Source organism: Ctenopharyngodon idella, chromosome 8 (assembly GCF_019924925.1).
Source record: "Ctenopharyngodon idella isolate HZGC_01 chromosome 8, HZGC01, whole genome shotgun sequence".
In the NCBI taxonomy this organism is placed as follows: domain Eukaryota; kingdom Metazoa; phylum Chordata; class Actinopteri; order Cypriniformes; family Xenocyprididae; genus Ctenopharyngodon; species Ctenopharyngodon idella.
Window position 1 is genome coordinate 1,726,427 of NC_067227.1, and position 22,574 is coordinate 1,749,000.

A 22,574-nucleotide genomic window follows, 5' to 3' on the forward strand; every position below is an offset into this window, starting at 1 on the left:
TGGGTTCTTGCCAAGCTTGAAGATGCCAGGGAAAGTCTGCCGAAGTAACGACAGTTCAAGCTGCTGTGTGCCTTCTTTATGCTGCTTTTGCAGTGTGCCAATTTAAATTATACCCACAATACAACGGTCATTCACTAAACACTGAAACCCACGCCGGTAATGACTGTTAGACTGTGTGTTTGTGTGTTGAGTTTACATTACATTGTACCTCTCTGTCCTCACCCGCTGTTAGAGCTCAATCTGTCCAATCCCTTATTTGCGTAAACACCAAACTCATTTACATCTCACGTCCTTTAAAATGTGCCTCGACACACTCGAACCATGTGCAAGTCTGACGCCTCTATCAAAAGTCACACTAAAGTGTAAATTTTATAAATGTATTAATAAAGACCAATACACTGTATGTATATTATTTGTCTTTACATGTGGGCGTTTAAACAAAAATGACCAGGAATGTTTGAAAATGGTAATCTCTTACTGTATGTACAGGAGAGCAGGGATATTTTTTAACACGTGGCTTAGCATGAAATGCTCTTTTGTTTCTCAGTGTCTATTTATTTGATTCTCCAGCTCAACAGTAAAACTCGATGGCTGTTCGACTGCTTCTTGTCAGTACTGACACAACACGCTGTGTTACTGAACAAATATGCAAACTTTAATATTAGCTTTTGTCAGTTTACTTAATGAATGTCAAATGATTTGACATTAAAGTCCAGATGAAATCAAAATTGATGCTATTTATTGACCCTGATGTCACCAAGGCCTTGTGGGCAACCTGTAAATGATGTAAACCAATAGCTGTTTAGTGTCTGTTTTAGTAGGGCAGCCTTTCAAAATCTTGCCAATAGTTAATGCGGTTTATTAATATAATAAAGGCTACAGCAATAAAAGCTAATGGTGTTAAGTTGATGGGATGCATCAAGGATTTCTGGGACAAAATGTGCATCTTTTGCACAAGAATCTGCATACTCACATTTATTATATATATATTTAATTTTAATTGGAAGTGCATGCGGTTAGGAAAGCAGAATTGTGAATGCAATATCATGTTGACTTTAAAGGAAAAGAAAAGCATGACATTTTATTGCATCATTTTCTTGTCATTTTTAATTGATTATGCACATTTAATAAATGTATTTTGAAATTTGTTTGATTTTTTTTTTTTTTTATTCGAATTGTAATGAGTGACAACATATAGCTGTATATCCTTGTTTAATAAATATTATCAAAGCAGATAAAGACATTACAGTTTAAAGGCACTTAAGGCATTCATTACATTACAGCTTTCAACCGCTAGTAAACGTACTGAGGTAAAATAAAGTATTAAACTATGAGTTCAGTGGCTGTGTTTTATGAATATGCAAGACTTGTTTTATGGAATATGAATGTTTAAGATGAGAAATATCATTTACAAATGTAAAGTTTGACACTAAAACACCAAATAAATGTCAGTAAATGCTAGTAAATTATTTTTACAAATAATAAAATATCTTTAATTTCTACAAATGACCAATCATGATTGAGGCTTGTGTTAAATAACTACATAAGGCAGCTTCAGAACATTTGCTTTTTTTTAAATAAAATCCACAGTAAGTTTTTACATTAACATGTAAACTTTTCCCCTCTACTTTGCCTTTAAACGCTCTTATACAAGTAGTTTTCAAGATTTTGATCCATTTTACGTGCCTTAAAATCGCATCCTTTGTAAACTTTACTTGTATAAAGAACAAGATGGCAACATGTGTCGCAGATGTAACCTATCCATCTATCAGACGACCTAAACGGGACTGAAAAGAAGTTTCATTCTTGTAATGGTGGATTAAGGCTTGTTTTCAGGAACCCAGTCCACATCTAATCCATTAGACAATTCTCCTAGATATTCCTTATATACGTCCTTAGAACAATGTTAAGATAATGTGACAGCTAAATCTACTCAACAGCAGGACCAGGCTTTCTCCTTCAGGAAAAGGACTAGTTGTTGGTTTTAAACCAGGTTGAACTCTTTGAGATTGTGTCTCAGGATGGTGTCTTTCACAGCTGCGAAGATCAATCGGATGTTCTCGGTGTCGGTGGCACAGGTGAAGTGAGAGTAGATGGTTTTGTCTTTGTCTTCGTTCTGCTCCTGGTACATCTTAAGAATAAATTCCTGGGCTGCCTTTGGATCATTTTTGGGGCCTGAAAAAAATGAAAATAAATCTTTGGATCAAAGATGGGTCAAATATCTATAAAAACACAATAAAAAATAAAAACTATTTGCACATGCAATTGAACTTGAATACACCTTTTCTGTGATGAGCATGTTTTTTTATTTCTGAATTAAAACTGATTTTTATATTTTTTGGTGGCATAAAGTTGAAAATATCAGGGTGGTTAAAGGGCTAAAGTCATACAAATCATCATAAAAAAAAATGAAACTCTTCAAAATATATTATACAGTATTATATTATATTTTTAAGAAGTCAATAAGTCTTTTAAAATATATAATTTGAGGTTAGTTCAGGCTATAAATTATGAGGCACAACTTTGTTGAAACTTGATTTTCATGAATTTATCATTTATGATTGGCAGTGAAGCGTCACAACTGACGCTGGTGGGTCACATGATAATGACAACATGGCGGATGTAGTACATCCGGTGTGGTGAGGAATCAGGTCACCTTTACCTTTCAATGGATTTAAAATGGGTAGTATTTTTAGCGCCTGATTTTAATTCCTGCAAAGTCACATTATGATTTTTTTGTTTAAAATATGTTATAATGACCATTAATGTCTTTTAAATTACACGGTTCATATGCTAGTGTATATTACTGAAGCTATAGATTGTGAAATCAACCATTTCTCAATCTTACTGTTTTTTAGTTACGTGCACATGAACTTTAATGACATCCCATTCTTAATCCGTAGGGTTTAATATGGAGTTGGCCCACCCTTTGCAGCTATAACAGCCTCAACTCTTCTGGGAAGGCTTTCCACAAGGTTTAGGAGTGTGTTTATGGGAATTTTTGAACATTCTTCTACAAGCGCATTTGTGAGGTCAGGCAGTGATGTTGGACAAGAAGGCCTGGCTCACAGTCTCCGCTCTAATTCATCCCAAAGGTGTTCTATCGGGTTGAGGTCAGGACTCTGTGCAGGCCAGTCAAGTTCCTCCACACCAAACTCGCTCATCCATGTCTTTATGGACCTTGCTTTGTGCACTGGTGCGCAGTCATGTTGAAACAGGAAGGGGCCATCCCCAAACTGTTCCCACAAAGTTGGGAGTATGAAATTGTCCAAAATGTCTTGGTATGCTGAAGCATTAAGAGTTCCTTTCACTGGAACTAAGGGGTCAAGCCCAACCCCTGAAAAACAACCCCACTCCATAATCCCCCTCCACCAAACTTTACACTTGGCACAATGCAGTCAGGCAAGTCCCGTTCTCCTGGCAACCGCCAAACCCAGACTCGTCCATCGGATTGCCAGACAGAGAAGTGTGATTCGTCACTCCAGAGAACACGTCTCCACTGCTCTAGAGTCCAGTGGCGGCGTGCTTTACACCACTGCATCCGACGCTTTGCATTGCACTTGGTGATGTAAGGCTTGGATGCAGCTGCTCGGCCATGGAAACCCATTCCATGAAGCTCTCTACATGCTGTTCTTGAGCTAATCTGAAGGCCACACGAAGTTTGGAGGTCTGTAGCTATTGACTCTGCAGAAAGTTGGCGACTTCTGCGTACTGTGTGTCTCAGCATGCTCTGACCCCGCTCTGTGATTTTACGTGGCCTACCACTTCGTGGCTGAGTTGCTGTTGCTCCCAATTGCATCCACTTTGTTATAATACCACTAACAGTTGACCGTGGAATATTTAGTAGTGAGGAAATTTCACAAATGGACTTATTGCCCGGGTGGCAACCTATCACGGTACCGCGCTTGAATTCACTGAGCTCCTGAGAGCGACCCATTCTTTCACAAATGTTTGTAGAAGCAGTCTGCATGCCTAGGTGCTTGATTTTATACACCTGTGGCCATGGAAGTGATTGGAACACCTGAATTCAATGATTTGGAGGGGTGTCCCAATACTTTTGGCAATATAGTGTAGTTCCCAATTACATGTTTCACATTAATGATGTTTGAATGTACTTAGCACAAGAATTAATTTATTAAAAATTTATAATAGTATTATTATATTCTATACCACATTGCTATTATTGTGTAAAATTAATGTTAAATTACTTTTACAGAACATAGTATGTTGCAGCAATCCTTATCCTTATAAAAAAAAAAAAACACACACATTTTTAGGGATGGTTGTGTTTCTAGTTTGTTTCCTTATGCAATACATAGGCATTCATTTTATATTTCAAGTATGTTGTTTGTGCGCTTAATGTAATAAACATCATACAATAGTGAAATGGGTTATAATTAGTCAAGACATCACGATAACAACTTTTGATCAGGCATTACCACATGGGTCCTAAAGGAGACTCGATTCCTGGGTGGGGGGGGGGACTCGATTTCTCATGACACTGGATTACTTTCAAAAATCACACATTCATACGCACTTTTTTAGCACTCGTGAAGTAAGTACATACTATGTATTCAAAATAAGTTCCTAGAGTATGAGATTTCGGACGCAGCCCTCGTCTCACAAGTAAACTGCTATTAATGACTCACCTGTGAATTCTGGGAAGTAGGTGGCCACGTGAGAGTAAACAATCTTCTCCTTCAGGATGTCTGTCTTATTGAGAAAGAGAATCACAGACGACTGCTGGAACCAAGGATAAGTGATGATGGTTTTAAACAGAGCTTTACTCTCCTCCATGCGATTCTGGGACACAAGAGACAGAAAACAAATCCAGTCAACTGACATGAGCATGAAGAGAGAACAGGGCTGAAACCAGCCAAACTCAAAGCGAACCTGACCTCATTGTCGCATTCAGCGAGGACCTGATCGTACTCGCTCAGCGCCACCAGGAAGATGATGGAGGTGACGTTCTCAAAGCAGTGAATCCACTTCCTGCGCTCAGATCTCTGACCCCCGACATCCACCATCCTGGTGCATTGGAGCAATTAAACATGACAAAGATAAAGCTGTTCAGTTATTACATAAATATGCAAGGCAACCCAGACAGCCAAGGGTTATATCATAAATATCTGAAAAACTTTTGTCCGGCAAATTAAAATCATGTGGTGCGATCAGACAAAACATAAAACAGGAAACGTTATTCCTGGGGGAATAATGTAACGAGTAGGGTTGGGTAATCGGGAACGGGTTCCATTTTAGAACTGGTGATTCGATAAGACACACGCATTTAAAAAATATTTGACCAAATTACAAAAATAAGAATGAATGATGTACTGTATGAGGTCCATCTTATTCTTATCACAGCACAGCCATCTTATATACAATCTGGCACACTTTGCAGTCAGCTGTTACAGCAGTTGACGCCATCTTCTCTGATTTCAAGAAAATTTTAACAAAACTAACTGGTTATAAACCAGCTTTTTAAAATACCATTTTCACTTAGAAAAAACTAAAACTGAGTTTCTATTACATTCTGCAAAACATTTAAAGTTGCCCTAAAATGACTTGAACATTACAGAGAAACAGCGCTTTAATGGAATCAACATATGGATGTGAGCGCAAGAGTAATTCATGTCATGTGACACCACATTTATGTGTGTTAAAGCCCTTTCTCTCGACAAAAAGTGTTTCAAAACTACTTTTTTGCAGCATCACATGTGAAGTATAGACACAGAATTTGTGCTCAAGTTAAATGAAAAAAGATTGTCATCACTTGTGAAAGTTTGTCACCAATTAGCATTTCCATCACCTATTGGTAAACATTTTGATGCGCAAAAAATCCATAGATGGAAACTTGACTATTGGCCCAACCACAGACCTTATCATACTACAATATTCTAGAAACCCATTGGAAATTCCAAAGGGAATCCATGGCTCAAATGCTAATTCTCTTCTGGATTTTAGGACTAAAAACCGATCTGTTAACCACAGATTACACACTAAGGCCCTGTTTCCACCTGGTATTAAGATGTATTTTGGTCAATCAGATCACAAGTGGATGAGGGAGACACATTCCCGCTTACACCTGGTGTTTTAATCCGTCTCTTTTGTCCTCCTTTAACCACTTCTATCCTGATTTCTTCGATGGGAGGGTCTATCTAAAGGCTTTTTCAGGTCTTTCAATCTAATGGACGAAATTAGCTTGTGTAATTTACATATGAACGCGATCGGAGACGACCGAAAAACACACGGAGAACATCAGCTTTCGTTTCTGCTCTGACAGCCGCAAGACCGGCTGAACGCTGTGAGTGTGTGTTAGAAATCAGGAATAGTGTTATTATATTGTGCTTGGTACATTTTTCATCTTCAAACCAAATTTAGGTCTTCAGCCGGCAAAGTTTAAATCCCGTCTGGCTAGAGCGCTTCCCATAATGTTTACACATTAGGTCAGTAGGTGGAGAGTAGGTGGTCTTTTGCGGCTGTTCGAACACATTCGATGACATAAGCATTTACACTACTAAAGCAATCCGGTCGAATGTGTTTTCCACTACCTCTGGAAGTGGTTGAAAATGGACAAGCTCAAAATGTTTTACACCCTTTTTACACCTGTATTTAGTGTCGTCCACTTGTAATCCAATCGACCAAAACGCATCTTAATACCAGATGGAAACAGGGCCAAAGTGTTCTGGATTTTGATCCGGTTTGGATGTACAGCAAAATTAATTTTCCTGTGTGTGCTGATGCATGACCAAACACTGATGTGGCATATTAAGACTGTTACCTGAAGATGACATTCTCCAGGTCGAACGGATACTCGATGATTCCTGTGGTGGGAACCCTGACTCTCAGAATGTCCTGCTCGGTGGGAACATATGCAGCATCTGAAATCCGATCTAGATCACTCAGGTAGCTGTTACGGGACAAAACAAATACTGTGGTCAAGTCATGGCCAGAGCTGATAAAACAGGTTTTACAATTGTTGTGAGGACATGAAAGTGGAACACAGAGTTTTGCATCACAATATCACACATTTTGTTGACAGACATGCTGGAAATTTAGAGAAATTAGGATAATTAGAGAAGTCACACTTTTAATACGACACCTTCCCTTGTGAAAAAGAAGTATGCTAATTGTATTGAATACACAGTACTTAGTACACTTAGGAGTAGTGTACTTCACATCTTAAAAGTATATTTTCAAACAAACTGTACTTGCTGAAAATATAATATTCCTGAAATAAAAGGCCACTTAAGTGTACTTAAAGAGATACACTTTCATGGCTATGTTTCTTAACACACATAAGTACACTTTTAAAAAGTGTAATAATGTCAAATTAAAAGTTTTTCCTTAAAGTAATCAATATGTTTTAATAATCTTTGAGTGTGCTTTAAAGAAGTACACATATTTTGATGTGTTGACTAACATACTAAAGCACATGTAAAGCACTTAATTATCATTTTAACTGTTATGTTGTACTAAATTGCTAATCTGTACTAAAAATGTAACTTTATCATTACAAAATGTGTATTAACAAATATATTTAAACACATGACATGTGTTTCAATAGAAATGACATTAATGTATATTTTAGTTTACCATAAATGCTTGAATGTATATTCAGCAGCACATTTTAACCATATTTCAAAGACAATAGAAGTAATTATAAAATTACATCTAAAAACTCCTAAATTCAACTACTTGCATTTAATATAAATTTCAACTATAATACATGTTCACTTAATTGCAAATAGCCTGCAATTAAGTGTCAGAAAACATTACATTCAGTATATTTTTTTCAAAGTATATTATTTCCATAATAAGTACTCTATTAAAAAGTATACCAAAGTGTACTTCTTTTTCACAAGTGTCTGGAGTGTTCCCAGTAACATATATGACCAAATCACAAACATATGTCAAAAATACAGTGATTATAGTTTTAATTAGTTCACAGTTACAAGACTGACTATTTGGCAGAGTCAGTTAGCTGGTACTCTCGACGGCGGTCGTAGCATTCCTGAATCCCAGTGTCATTCCATAGACTACGGATGGCGTTCACTTGGGCCTCGTCCAAACTCATGATCTTATCCACCTCAATATCATTCACCAATGTAGCATGAGCCTGTAGAGACAAGCACAGCCAATCAGGATTCAGCACGAACTCCCCAGGGGACCAATGAGAGTGTGTGGTCAAGAAACCGAATGCAGAAAACAGCCAATTAATGTGAGTTCAACTGGAGCAGAGCATATAAACAGGAAGTAAAACCTTCTGGAAGGAAACAAACAGGTGAATATAAAAAGCAAGATTATGAAATACGTTACGTTATTAAATACGTAATGACCAAAATGAATTCCAGATACTTCTAAGCCTCCTTCAAACAAGATAAATATATTGAGAAGCCAAACTGCATTTAGATAAAAGATGGTAAGTGTTGTAAATTATCTTGAATACAAACATATATTTTGTCTTGTTTCATTAGCAGATTTTTAGGGGTCCTGGCAGCGAAGATTGTGAGCATTATTTTTCAGATTTAAAAACTGCAATGTCTGATCCGACCCACATGCACACATCCATTTAACACTAGGTGGCGCTTTAATAAGTACATTTATATTTTAGTGGTTATCCATGTTCCATTTTGTAGAAGAGAAAAAAAAAGAAGACAATTCTGTCATCATTTACTCAACCTCATGACATTCCAGACTGCATTCTTATGGAAGCTAGTTTCTGCCATGAAATAAAAAAATAAAAAAGGTAATGCGACATTTTATCTCATAATTTTGACTTTTTTTTTCACAAGTGTGTTATAAAGTCAGAATTGCGAGATATAAAGTCAGAATTGAGTGATATAAAGTCAGAATTTTGTAATAAAGTCAGAATTGCGAGTTATAAAGTCAGAATTGAGTGATATACAGTCAGAATTGCGAGATATAAAGTCAGAATTGAGTGATATAAAGTCAGAATTTTGTAATAAAGTCAGAATTGCGAGTTATAAAGTCAGAATTGAGTGATATACAGTCAGAATTGTGAGTTATAAAGTCAGAATTGCGAGCTATAAAGTCAGAATTGCGAGTTATAAAGTCAGAATTGTGAGTTATAAAGTCAGAATTGTGAGTTATAAAGTCAGAATTGAGTGATTTAAAGTCAGAATTGCGAGTTATAAAGTCAGAATTGTGAGTTATAAAGTCAGAATTGTGAGTTATAAAGTCAGAATTGAGTGATTTAAAGTCAGAATTGTGAGTTATAAAGTCAGAATTGTGAGTTATAAAGTCAGAATTGTGAGTTATAAAGTCAGAATTGAGTGATTTAAAGTCAGAATTGTGAGTTATAAAGTCAGAAGTGTGAGTTATAAAGTCAGAATTGTGAGTTATACAGTCAGAATTGTGAGTTATAAAGTCAGAATTGAGTGATATAAAGTCAGAATTGCGAGTTATAAAGTCAGAATTGAGTGATATAAAGTCAGAATTTTGTAATAAAGTCAGAATTGCGAGTTATAAAGTCAGAATTGAGTGATATACAGTCAGAATTGCGAGATATAAAGTCAGAATTGAGTGATATAAAGTCAGAATTTTGTAATAAAGTCAGAATTGCGAGTTATAAAGTCAGAATTGAGTGATATACAGTCAGAATTGTGAGTTATAAAGTCAGAATTGCGAGCTATAAAGTCAGAATTGCGAGTTATAAAGTCAGAATTGTGAGTTATAAAGTCAGAATTGCGTGATATAGTCAGAATTGCGTGATATAAAGTCAGAATTGCGAGTTATAAAGTCAGAATTGTGAGTTATAAAGTCAGAATTGCGAGTTATAAAGTCAGAATTGCGAGTTATAAAGTCAGAATTGCGAGTTATAAAGTCAGAATTGTGAGTTATAAAGTCAGAATTGTGAGTTATAAAGTCAGAATTGAGTGATTTAAAGTCAGAATTGTGAGTTATAAAGTCAGAATTGCGAGTTATACAGTCAGAATTGAGTGATTTAAAGTCAGAATTGTGAGTTATAAAGTCAGAAGTGTGAGTTATAAAGTCAGAATTGTGAGTTATAAAGTCAGAATTGTGAGTTATAAAGTCAGAAGTGTGAGTTATACAGTCAGAATTGTGAATTATAAAGTCAGAATTGCGAGCTATAAAGTCAGAATTGAGTGATTTAAAGTCAGAATTGTGAGTTATAAAGTCAGAATTGCGAGTTATAAAGTCAGAATTGCGAGTTATACAGTCAGAATTGAGTGATTTAAAGTCAGAATTGTGAGTTATAAAGTCAGAAGTGTGAGTTATAAAGTCAGAATTGTGAGTTATAAAGTCAGAATTGTGAGTTATAAAGTCAGAAGTGTGAGTTATACAGTCAGAATTGTGAATTATAAAGTCAGAATTGCGAGCTATAAAGTCAGAATTGAGTGATTTAAAGTCAGAATTGTGAGTTATAAAGTCAGAATTGCGAGTTATAAAGTCAGAATTGTGAGTTATAAAGTCAGAATTGTGAGTTATACAGTCAGAATTGAGTGATTTAAAGTCAGAATTGTGAGTTATAAAGTCAGAAGTGTGAGTTATAGTGAGAATTGTGAGTTATACAGTCAGAATTGTGAGTTATAAAGTCAGAATTGTGAGTTATAAAGTCAGAAGTGTGAGTTATACAGTCAGAATTGTGAGTTATAAAGTCAGAATTGTGAGTTATAAAGTCAGAAGTGTGAGTTATACAGTCAGAATTGAGTGATTTAAAGTCAGAATTGTGAGTTATAAAGTCAGAAGTGTGAGTTATAGTGAGAATTGTGAGTTATACAGTCAGAATTGTGAGTTATAAAGTCAGAATTGTGAGTTATAAAGTCAGAAGTGTGAGTTATACAGTCAGAATTGTGAGTTATAAAGTCAGAAGTGTGAGTTATACAGTCAGAATTGTGAGTTATAAAGTCAGAAGTGTGAGTTATACAGTCAGAATTGTGAGTTATAAAGTCAGAATTGTGAGTTATAAAGTCAGAATTGAGTGATTTAAAGTCAGAATTGTGAGTTATACAGTCAGAATTGAGTGATTTAAAGTCAGAATTGTGAGTTATAAAGTCAGAATTGTGAGTTATAAAGTCAGAAGTGTGAGTTATACAGTCAGAATTGCGAGTTATAAAGTCAGAATTGTGAGTTATAAAGTCAGAATTGCGAGTTATACAGTCAGAATTGCGAGTTATAAAGTCAGAATTTTGAGTTATAAAGTCAGAATTGAGTGATTTAAAGTCAGAATTGTGAGTTATACAGTCAGAATTGAGTGATTTAAAGTCAGAATTGTGAGTTATAAAGTCAGAATTGTGAGTTATAAAGTCAGAAGTGTGAGTTATAAAGTCAGAATTGTGAGTTATACAGTCAGAATTGAGTGATTTAAAGTCAGAATTGTGAGTTATAAAGTCAGAAGTGTGAGTTATAGTGAGAATTGTGAGTTATAAAGTCAGAAGTGTGAGTTATAAAGTCAGAATTGTGAGTTATAAAGTCAGAATTGTGAGTTATACAGTCAGAATTGAGTGATTTAAAGTCAAAATTGTGAGTTATAAAGTCAGAATTGTGAGTTATAAAGTCAGAATTGCGAGTTATAAAGTCAGAATTGTGAGTTATAAAGTCAGAAGTGTGAGTTATAAAGTCAGAAGTGTGAGTTATAAAGTCAGAATTGTGAATTATAAAGTCAGAAGTGTGAGTTATAGTGAGAATTGTGAGTTATAAAGTCAGAAGTGTGAGTTATAAAGTCAGAAGTGTGAGTTATAAAGTCAGAATTGTGAGTTATAAAGTCAGAAGTGTGAGTTATAGTGAGAATTGTGAGTTATAAAGTCAGAAGTGTGAGTTATAAAGTCAGAATTGTGAGTTATACAGTCAGAATTGAGTGATTTAAAGTCAAAATTGTGAGTTATAAAGTCAGAATTGTGAGTTATAAAGTCAGAATTGCGTGTTATAAAGTCAGAAGTGTGAGTTATAAAGTCAGAATTGTGAGTTATAAAGTCAGAAGTGTGAGTTATAAAGTCAGAATTGTGAGATAAATAATTACCTTTTTTATTTTTTTATTTAGTGGCAGAAACAAGCTTCCATACATTCTGAATGCTTCTTCTATGGAACACAAAATAAACGATTTTGAAGAATGTTTCAACTATTTTTGTCCAGACAATGAAAGTTGTCCAAGGGTCCAAAACAACACTGGACTATAGGGGCTTTGGCACCGAATAGTTCTAGGAACTCAGTTATAGGAACTAGCCACTAGGATAGTTCCCCGAGAACTAAATTCTCCCCTGGGCCATGTTCCTGGTTGCATTCGCACTGGGAATAGGAACTGCTGGGTGCCGGTGTTTGACATGCGTTTAACCAATCAACGTACACTTACGTCACTGATACAGTAGTTCCTATAGTACTGGTTTAGACCCTACTCTGAAGTAGGAGCTAATTTAGTTCCCTCAAAACGAGTTCCTTGAACTAAAATCGTTCCTAGTTCCTGGGGTGCGAACCGCCAAAATCCGGGTATTTCAGCCAATAGTTCTAGGAACTATGAAAAGGTTCCTCCGGTGCGAAAGCCCCTTATGTTGACTTTCTTTTATCTTCTTTTTTTGTTCCACTGAAGAAAGAAAGTTATACAGTTTTAGAACAACATGAGGGTGAGTAAATGATGACTGATAAATGAATTAAAATTTTTGGATAAACTATCCCTTTAACACTTGTGTCGACATCAGGACGTTCTGAAAATGCACGCCAAAAACTGATCAAGAAAGTTAGCAAATTTAGCAGAAATTTCAATCTCCTCTTTCCAGATTAGTGTCTGTGTGCTGTACCTGGTTCGTTGAGTTAGCATAAGCGATCTTGAGCATCTCCATAGCTCTGACCATGGACTGCATGGCGCTGATCACGTTCTGATGGACGAGCTTAATGAAGCCCTTCTTATCTTCATCAGTATAACCCGAGCCATGAATGATCCTCATCTGTTTAATGAACGTACTCTTGCCACTCTCACCTGTGCCTACAAAAGAGAAAAGACAAGTAAATCATTTTGTTTCTGCACTAACAAAAAATGCAATGGTATTACCATGTTTTTGGAAAAACTACCATGGTAAAACGCCATGTATATGTATATATGAAAGTACCATTGTACATTTGTGTAAGCGTGAAGGTCTTTCTCTCAAACTTTTGGACGTATATAAAAATGTTGGCCATTTTGAAATTATTACCATCAGTTGATAGCTGATATCAGTATCAGAAGTGCCATACCAATTCCAGAAACCATTCATTATTATATACCATTATAATAATTTAACTTTCATAAATGAAGAACAACTATGACTTGGGTTTTGTGGCTATGATTAATAACACATATGGTTGGGTGAATCTGGCCGCTTCTCATTTGTATATTTTTCCTCAGAGATGAACAAAAGGTAAATCTGTTTAGTGTTTGGCTACTGTAGTGACAAGACTGAGATGATTATGTTCGACAGACTGAATGTGCGGCTTGCCAGAGTAGTGTTTATATTCTCCAGCTGCTGTGTCTCTATTCAGGACAGCTGTAAGATGTAAATGGCTGAGGATCATTTCAAATTGTCTGATTTCACAGAGAGGAAACACAGTTTAGTTAACTAAAACTAAAACCATAAAAAAAATATCGTAACTTGAAATGAAATAAAGGTTAGGTGAAATAAAATACTAATTTTCAGCTAGTTGCCAAGGCAACATTTCTCACTTTCATTTAGTTTGAACTTAACCCTTTCATGCATGGTGTCCACATTTGTGGACAGTTAATTTAACTCCATTTAGGGTTCATTTATAATGGTAATTTTCTCCAAACCACTCAAGCAATATTGTAACAGAGTCTACTATCTTGCATTTCAAATATTCATTGCTTGATGACATCATTAATCCAAGATTGCTGACAGCGATAGCCATGTGCTAAATGCCCCAGGCATATCTGTGAAAAACTTTTATACAAGGAGGTAAATTGAGGTAAAAAAAAAATGTGTATGTGACGTATGTAGACGTCATGCAACAGTGGAGTCAGATTGCATAAAGTCTGATTTCTGTAACCTGCTAGTATATCTATTCTATTTTTTCAAAGATGTTATGAATTGTTTTATATTGCAATAAAACAGACATTTAACAAATATATCAACATAGAAAAAAATAAAAAAAATTATATATTACGGCTAGGGCTGGGCGATAAGGCAAAAAAATAAAATCTCGATTTTTTCAGAATGATAGACCGATTCACGATTTCGATTTTTTTATTTTTTTTTACAGTTTAACTAGTCAACTTAAAAACGTAACTACAATATGATTTAAGTAACATTCTCTTTATTAACAATCTGGTTAAAAAAAGTTCCATTCCAAGTGCAGCACACCTGAAGTGATCAACATGCTGTAAATGTAAAACAATTTGTTCAATATCTTTGCAGAAAATATGCCTGAAATATGAAGGCAAATGTTGTGCAAACTTATCTTAAACACATCCTATATACTCAGAAATAATATAAAATAAGAAAATGCTAAATATTTCTTAGACAAAAAGTAATAGCAATAAATAACACCAGTAATAGGCTATTATTAACAGCAAATGCTTTGTAAAAACAGAAAACAACAGATTTCAGCCTGCCACCATCATGCAAACATGAAATATCAAACAGGTTTACCAATTTTTGCATTGCTATTTGTCCAATTGTTTTTATGTTTGACGGACATGTTTAGGTGTCGCACTCGTGTCTCGCGTCTTTTGCAGCGTCTCACCCATGAAACGCATTCTAAAAACACGGCGGTCAAGTTAAAAAAAGCTCAACTCGCGTTTAATATCTTTGCCTTTTTTTCTCATTCCACTGCCTGCTTCTCATTTTTATAACGCAATACCGCATTTCTGAATGAACAGCCGCTTAAGAATAGGGATGGGCAGATCGATATGAAGTATCGATATATTGATACTGGCGTTGAGTATTGAAAGTATCGATACTCAAATTAAAATATCGATACTAAGGTGTGTGGTTTTTTTTTTTTTTTACCAGTTATTTTGTTTATTTAACAATAAATTTAATGCATACAATATACATTGAATTGGACAAATAACCTATGTTAGCGAATAATTTGTAGCAGAAGTATTTTCCTGCTCATCTGAACACGCAAATGCTGCAAGTCAGAACCAATCAATCACAGAGTGTTCGCTCACTGCCGACACTACATTCAAACAGGGTTGCGTTTAGTATCGTAAGAAAGTATCGTTTCCCAAAAGCATTGATGCTTTTGGGAAACGTAGCCCAGAACAATGCTTAACAGCAGACAGAAAAATATAATATTATTATTATTAGTTATTTCACAATAAACAAAATGAAATAGTAGCCTACATACTTTGTGCAATTACATTTATTTACATTGAAGGTTAAAAGTTCATACTGATGTTCTGTCAGAATACAAATGTTGCATTGAATGGGTGCAACAGCCTGTCACTGGCAGCTTATAAAAATGAACCATTACTAAAGTGACCATAGTTCAGCTAGGCATACAGTAGGCTTATTTGTAGATTTGGTTTACCAAGTAAACATTTTAACTATGTGTAAACAAAAATATAATCTAATAAACTGCAATTAAGGCATATTGAATGTTAAAATGCCTTTCAAATATAATGTTAAGTGGGTATCATAACCCATTTTACTCTTAGTAATTCAATAATTGAATAAATGTTAAAATCTATAAATTCATATTAGAGGTATCGTATCGGTATCGATATCGGCGATATTGGCCTTGAAAGTATCGGTATCATATCGAAAACAAAATAAGTGGTATCGCCCGTCCCTACTTAAGAATAGTGATGTGTTCTACGTTCATAGAGCGTCACATGAGAGCGGTTAATCAGGCGCGCCGGCACCATCATGAGGTCGGTTCATTTTCTTCTCCTAATAAGGTTATCATTGCTGTACTGTCAACATGTCTAATTGTAACGCTTGCTAACATTTTTATTCAAAATCGCGATTTCTCGATTTAAAAAATAATAAAATCAAGGCAAAACATTAAATTCGAATTAATCGGAAAAATCGCCCAGCCCTAATTACGGCATTAAATGGCAACTTTACACATACAAATGGAGACAAATTTGCATTTTGCCTTCCAAACAGGGACAGCATAGGTTAAGGACTCAGTACAGATATTATATAATATAATAAGTTGTTATAATGTTTTCCATGATTTGTCCATATTGCTACTATGTTTCCGCATATATGTAACAACCGTTATAGTTCCTACAATATGTGTTTTATTGTTATTATATTGTAATATTATTGTTTAAATAACTGAGCTGATATACATAGTATAACATGCCATAAAAAAACACAATATTCCATAGTGTCAGCTGTGGCTTTATGTCCCATTTTACTCCTTTGATGCATGGTGTCCACATACGTGGACAGTTAAATAATTTTTAAATAAAACTGAATTTTGTATAAATGAAAATGGATTTCAATTTTAGCATCATATTAAAGTAATAAAAAGTATCTTAAAAAAATCTAGATAATTTATTCCATAATTCATGCATGAAAGGGTTAAAGTACTAAAAATAACTAAAACTAAATAAACTAAAATGAATAAATGAAAATCAAAACTATTATGACAAATAAAAACGACAAAAACAAACAACAAAATGATTAAAACTTTAAATAAAATTAAAGTGAAAGCAGAAAATATAAAAATAAAATCGAACTAACAGTATATCAATGATAAAACATGCTAAATAATGCATGATAAACTCCCAACCAGCCAGACACAGCAACACTGGCTCAACCAATGGTGCGAGTTGGGGGCGTGGCTGTTTGTTTTTTCAACCAATGGAAGATCGGGGTGTGTTCAGCAAGTCTGTTTGGTGAAATTACGAAGTCTAGATTTAAAAAGGACCTATTATGTATTCATTTTGTGTTTGGGGTTAACTAGAATAGGCTGTCTTGAATGTTCAGAAAACACATTATTTTTCACATATTTGTCAAATTAATGCAGCACCTCTGTTCCCAGGTACGTTTTTAGGGTACGTTTACAAAATGCAATTGTTGTGTAAATGAATGGCCAAAACGCAAGTTTTACGTTTTTAGTTGAAAACAGTGTAGTGTAAACGGCTCCTACTTCCATTTTTATGCCCTTTCCTCACTAACTTCCCTCCGTCTCGTTCACTCAGATATACGTCATTGCTTATGTTGCATGAGTGCCCACTACTGGCGGAACCCTTGCAATGTGTTTAAGTGGAACGCCCTAAATCTCAAAGTAAACTTCACTTTTTACACGTACACAAGGGTCAGCATACAGTGCGTGTGACGTGAATTTCGTCATCAGAATAGTACGCGTGTACTGTACACGCACCGCCAGTTTTTTGTATCCTTTGTACGTGCAGGTCACACATGCGCATTTAAAAGATTTTAGTAGTAATTAGTTTATCCACAAGGTGGCATCCATGCCCTGGGGGAATCGATTCACAAGATAGTCAACGAAAACTGCATAAAAGGAACAGACCGGATCGCATGCAAGCTACAGTGACAATGGAGGCCTATATAGACGAGAGATTGTGTGAAGAGGTTAAAAAGTACCCTCATTTGTACAACTCTAGCATGAAAGAATACAAAGATGTTTACATGGGTTGTAACTCGTGGCGAGAGATTGCTCAAAACTGCGTATGCATCGAACGCCTGTGTATGCGTACGAGTCAAATGAAGTGTACTTTCCAAGGCTGTGCGTTCGACTGTGCGCGTAAAATACGAAGTGTAGTCAGGGCTTAAGCCCTTGATCACTTGGAATCCACTATGGAGCTGATTTATTACATTTTTTTCCCCTTATGAATGTGTTTTATGCACCATTCTATAGGCCTGTATGTATGTTTGGGCTGTTGGAGAAAATATAAAAAATTACACTAATTACACAATACAATAAACTATAGCTGTGTAAAAAACAGGCAGCTACAAATATTATGTGGTTAAATGTCAAAATAACAATATCATTCACTAGAGTTGTGTGGGTTGGGGGTAAATTAAGCATGATCTACTGAGGCATCACAATTGTGTTGCATTGTGGTCTATGGATCTGCCTTAAGTGTACATATTGAGTCGACTCGCTCCTCGCCCACTTGACGAAGTTGAACACACTTCAAAATGGCGGTGGGGATTCACCCCAAGGGAAGTGCTTAGAGAAGTTTGCAAGTGTATGTCTAAAAGTGGAGTTAAACGCAGCCCCAGGGACAACGCTCTGTTTAGTTCCTGTCTCTATGAAGCCCCTCCTTCTGAAAAGCACAATGTTCTCTGATTGGTCAGCTGGACCTGTGTATTGTGCTTGGTCAAGCGATTCGAGCGTGTTTGGGAAATGTCCCGCCCCTTACCATAACTGCCAGTTTCAACACACTACTAACTCAACCAGGCCTCGGCACTTTATTCTGCGTATGAATTATTTAAATGAGGAATGTTGTGACATGTTCATTCCTGGAAGAAACTCAAGACTACAATGGAGGCGTTTCAGGGAGTTCAGAAACACTGACACTGATATAGAGAAGAACTCCCGCTGGAGGGACTTTGCAGAGCTTTTTCATGATCAAACAGCAACATTACACACTAAAGAAAGATGAACATGGAAAAAAACCATAATATGATCCGATTACATTAACTGCAAAACGGTGATTAAATTGAGATTTTTTAATTCAAGCTCAATTGTAAACCAACAAACCAAGAAGGAAAATACTTCAGTTTCTTTTTTTCTTCCAAATAATCACAGAGTTCAAAATGTCAAATATGAAATGACAGTATATATATATTTGAGGAAAGTAATAATGAACAAATTGCAGTTGTTTCACCCAGCAGACAGAGAAGACAGTGAAAGATAGAGACGGAGGAGAGAAAAAAAGATTTGGGGTGTATGTGTTTCAGAGAGTTTTGTTTAAAGTGCCGTGTGGCAGAATATCTGTCTTGCCCTCGGCCAATAAACAGTCTCTGAGTGCAGTGACAGTCTCCACACTAAAGCCATTCTTCAAGCATACTTCATGTGTTAAAGCAAACTTCACTAGACACTCACAAATAATATTTGATTTTTAAGAGCTGCAGCATTATGGTTCGACTGAATAAAGACTAGAAATATACAGTGTATATTCCCAGGTCAGATTTAGGGTAAACTGAGACTTCTTAGGGTGATTTACTGACTTAAAAGACAAAGACACTCAGCAGAGCATTAATTTTCAAAGCAATGCCTTATAGCCCATACTTCTGGAACATACATGAATGCTTTCTGCAGTATGACAATGAGGCATGATATAAATGAATAAGGTGTGTTTTCTACTGGAAGTGTACACCAGACCGCTGTCCCCTGATGTTTGACACTTTTACAGCTGTCTGAGAGAAGTTCTGGACGGCTAACGTTTGTGTTACTGCTGCAGTGTAATGAGTGCATCAATCAGACTGTACTTAGATGCATTACATAAAGCTCAGTAATCACTCTCATTCTACGGCTCATTCAGAGTTCATATTTCTCTCAGTTTCACCAGCTTCATTACACAATTTTCTTCAAAAAAACACATTCTTGAATTTACCAGCCATTTAACAGAAACTTATGGCCGAAAACCTATAAAATTACTAAAACTTTAACTAAAATTAAAGTGAAAACAGAAAATAAAATTGAATTCAAAATATTAACAAAACCTATAACAGTATAACGATGCTAAATAATGCATGATAAACACATGCATAATAGACAGCAAAACTGGCTCAACCAATGGTGACCAATGGGAGATGAGGGTGTGTTCTGAGAGTGTATGGTAAATTACAAAGTAAATTAGTATATTATCAATGATAATGCATACATACTGTACTTATTCAAGCTTCATGCACATTAAAATGCTCGTTTTGAATGGACTATATGCACGGAGCGTTCTTACGAACTTCCGCAATAATAGTGTCACATATGTTTTGGTTTTGTGTTCATGTTTATGATTTCATGTCTTTTATTTTGTAGTTTGATATATGTTGCTTGTTTGTGTCATGCTTCCCTTGCTCCTCATGTTCCCCCTTAGTCTATGTGTCATGTTCTCATTGGTTGGTTATGGTCATGTGGTTTTCAGTTCTGTTCTGTCATTGGTTCTCATGTTCCTTGTGTCACTTGCTCATTGGTTGCCATAGTCATGTGTTCTCTTTGTTCTTGTATTTAAAGCCATTGTCTTCCCCATGTTACTTTGTTGTGTATTGTTAATGTAACCCTGCTGTCGGTGAGTCTTATAGTCAAGTCAAGTCTGTTCAAGTCAAGTCTGCTCATAGTCAAGTCTGTTCAATTTCATGTCAAGTGGTTGCTTTGTTTGTTTGATCACACTGTTAAAATAAACTGCACTTGGGTTCATCATCTCACCTTCAGTCTGGACTAATCGTTACAGAATACACCATGAACCCAGCAGTTAGTCTTCTACGTCTCCATCAAGGAAGTAGGACTATTGAGGATTATGTCGAGGAGTTTCTGGAACTTTCTCACATTGTGGATTTTAATGACGTGGCACTAAAGGACATTTTTAGGATGGGGCTTAATGAACCTGTTCGTTCATGGCTTCCTGGGGGAAAAATAAATTTTTCCCTGGCTCAGTACATTGACCACGCACTTCTGTTGAGTGGATCCTCATTTACTGTAGGAGTTGCGGATGAGCATCCACCACACCAGAGAGTCTCCGCATCCCGTCCGTCATTTCAGGAGTTGTTCACACCACGCCAAGTCCTGTTCACTCCATGCCAGCCAGATCAGTTTCTGTTCACGTCATGCCTACCAAGTCAAAAACTGCTCACGTCGTACCTGCCCCACCAGAGACTGTTCACGTCATGCCAGCCAGGTCAGTGCCTGTTCACGTGATGCCTTCCAAGCCACAGACTGTCCACACCGTGTCTGCCAAGCCAAGGCCCGTTCATGTCATGCCTCCCAGATCAGGGCCTGTTCACACCATGCTTGCCACGTCTGCCACACCTGCCACGCCAGGGCCTGTTCTCACCATGCTAGCCATGCCTGCCAAGCCAGGGCCTGCTCCCGCCACACCTGCCAAGCCAGGGCCTGCTCCCGCCACACCTGCCAAGCCAGGGCCTGCTCCCTGGCACGCCTGCCAAGCCAAGGGCCTGCTCCTGGCACGCCTGCCAAGCCAGGGCCTGCTCCTGCCACGCCTGCCAAGCCAGGACCTGCTCCCTGCCACGCCTGCCAAGCCAGGGCCTGCTCCCTGCCACGCCTGCCAAGCCAGGGCCTGCTCCCGCCACGCCTGCCACGCCAGTGCCTGCTCCCGCCACGCCTGCCACTCTAGGGCCTGCTCTCGCCACGCCTGCCACGCCAGGGCCTGCTCTCGCCACGCCTGCCACGCCAGGGCCTGCTCCCGCCACGCCTGCCACGCCAGGGCCTGCTCCCGCCACGCCTGCCACGCCAGGGCCTGCTCCCGCCAGGCCTGCCATGCCAGTGCCTGCTCCCGCCACGCCTGCCACGCCATGCCTGCCATACCAGGGCCTGCTCCCGCCACACCTGCCAAGCCAGGGCCTGCTCCCGCCACACCTGCCAAGCCAGGGCCTGCTCCTGGCACGCCTGCCAAGCCAAGGCCTGCTCCTGCCACGCCTGCCAAGCCAGGGCCTGCTCCCGCCACGCCTGCCAAGCCAAGACCTGCTCCTGCCACGCCTGCCAAGCCAGGGCCTGCTCCCGCCACGCCTGCCACGCCAGGGCCTGCTCCCGCCACGCCTGCCACGCCAGTGTCTGCTCCCGCCACGCCTGCCACGCCAGTGCCTGCTCCCGCCACGCCTGCCACTCTAGGGCCTGCTCTCGCCACGCCTGCCACGCCAGGGCCTGCTCTCGCCACGCCTGCCACGCCAGGGCCTGCTCCCGCCACGCCTGCCACGCCAGGGCCTGCTCCCGCCACGCCTGCCACGCCAGGGCCTGCTCCCGCCACGCCTGCCACGCCAGGGCCTGCTCCCGCCAGGCCTGCCATGCCAGTGCCTGCTCCCGCCACGCCTGCCACGCCATGCCTGCCATACCAGGGCCTGCTCACGCCATGCCTGCCACACCAGGGCCTGCTCACGCCATGCCTGCCATGCCAGCCACGCCAGGGCCTGCTCACGCCTTGCCTGTTACACCAGGTCCTGTTCACAACATGGCCTCCACATCAGAGACTCGTCTCAAGATGGCCGCCATACCAGAGTCTCCAGAGGATGCAGCGTTGACCATTATGGTCACGGCTATTTTATGTGTGTGGGCTGCACACACATCCGCTCCAGCCCCTGACCAGCGTCCAGAGGGGACTCCAGCCCCTGACCAGCGTCCAGAGGGGACTCCAGCCCCTGACCAGCGTCCAGAGGGGACTCCAGCCCCTGATCAGCATCTCGAGATGGCTGCCACGCCTGAGCCCTCAGCCGAGATGGCTGCCACACTAGAGCCTCGTCACGCCACGGCTGCCACTCCAGAGCCTCGTCACGCCACGGCTGCCACTCCAGAGCCTCGTCACGCCACGGCTGCCACTCCAGAGCCTCGTCACGCCACGGCTGCCACTCCAGAGCCTCGTCACGCCACGGCTGCCACGCCAGAGCCTCGTCACGCCACGCCAGAGCCTCGTCACGCCACGCCAGAGCCTCGTCACGCCACGCTAG

At 38.6% G+C, this 22,574-nt stretch overlaps 2 protein-coding genes across 3 annotated transcripts in view; one reads left to right on the top strand and one right to left on the bottom strand.

The window, feature by feature from the left end:
- Window positions 1-1,148, top strand: part of vps13a (vacuolar protein sorting 13 homolog A) — a 70,401-nt gene extending 69,253 nt beyond the window's left edge. For both annotated transcript variants that reach the window (XM_051902399.1, XM_051902401.1), the window contains one exon: window positions 1-1,148. In XM_051902399.1, coding sequence (XP_051758359.1) covers window positions 1-48 — 48 coding nt within the window. In that variant the 3' untranslated portion in view covers window positions 49-1,148.
- gna14a (guanine nucleotide binding protein (G protein), alpha 14a) overlaps window positions 1,149-22,574 on the bottom strand; it is a 27,698-nt gene continuing 6,272 nt past the window's right edge. The window contains exons 2-7 of the mRNA XM_051902402.1: window positions 12,777-12,961; window positions 7,965-8,119; window positions 6,782-6,910; window positions 4,899-5,028; window positions 4,650-4,803; window positions 1,149-2,175 (exon numbers count right to left, since the gene is read on the bottom strand). Of these exons, the coding sequence (XP_051758362.1) occupies window positions 1,985-2,175; window positions 4,650-4,803; window positions 4,899-5,028; window positions 6,782-6,910; window positions 7,965-8,119; window positions 12,777-12,961 (944 nt within the window). The 3' untranslated portion in view covers window positions 1,149-1,984. The remainder of the gene's footprint in view (window positions 2,176-4,649; window positions 4,804-4,898; window positions 5,029-6,781; window positions 6,911-7,964; window positions 8,120-12,776; window positions 12,962-22,574) is intronic.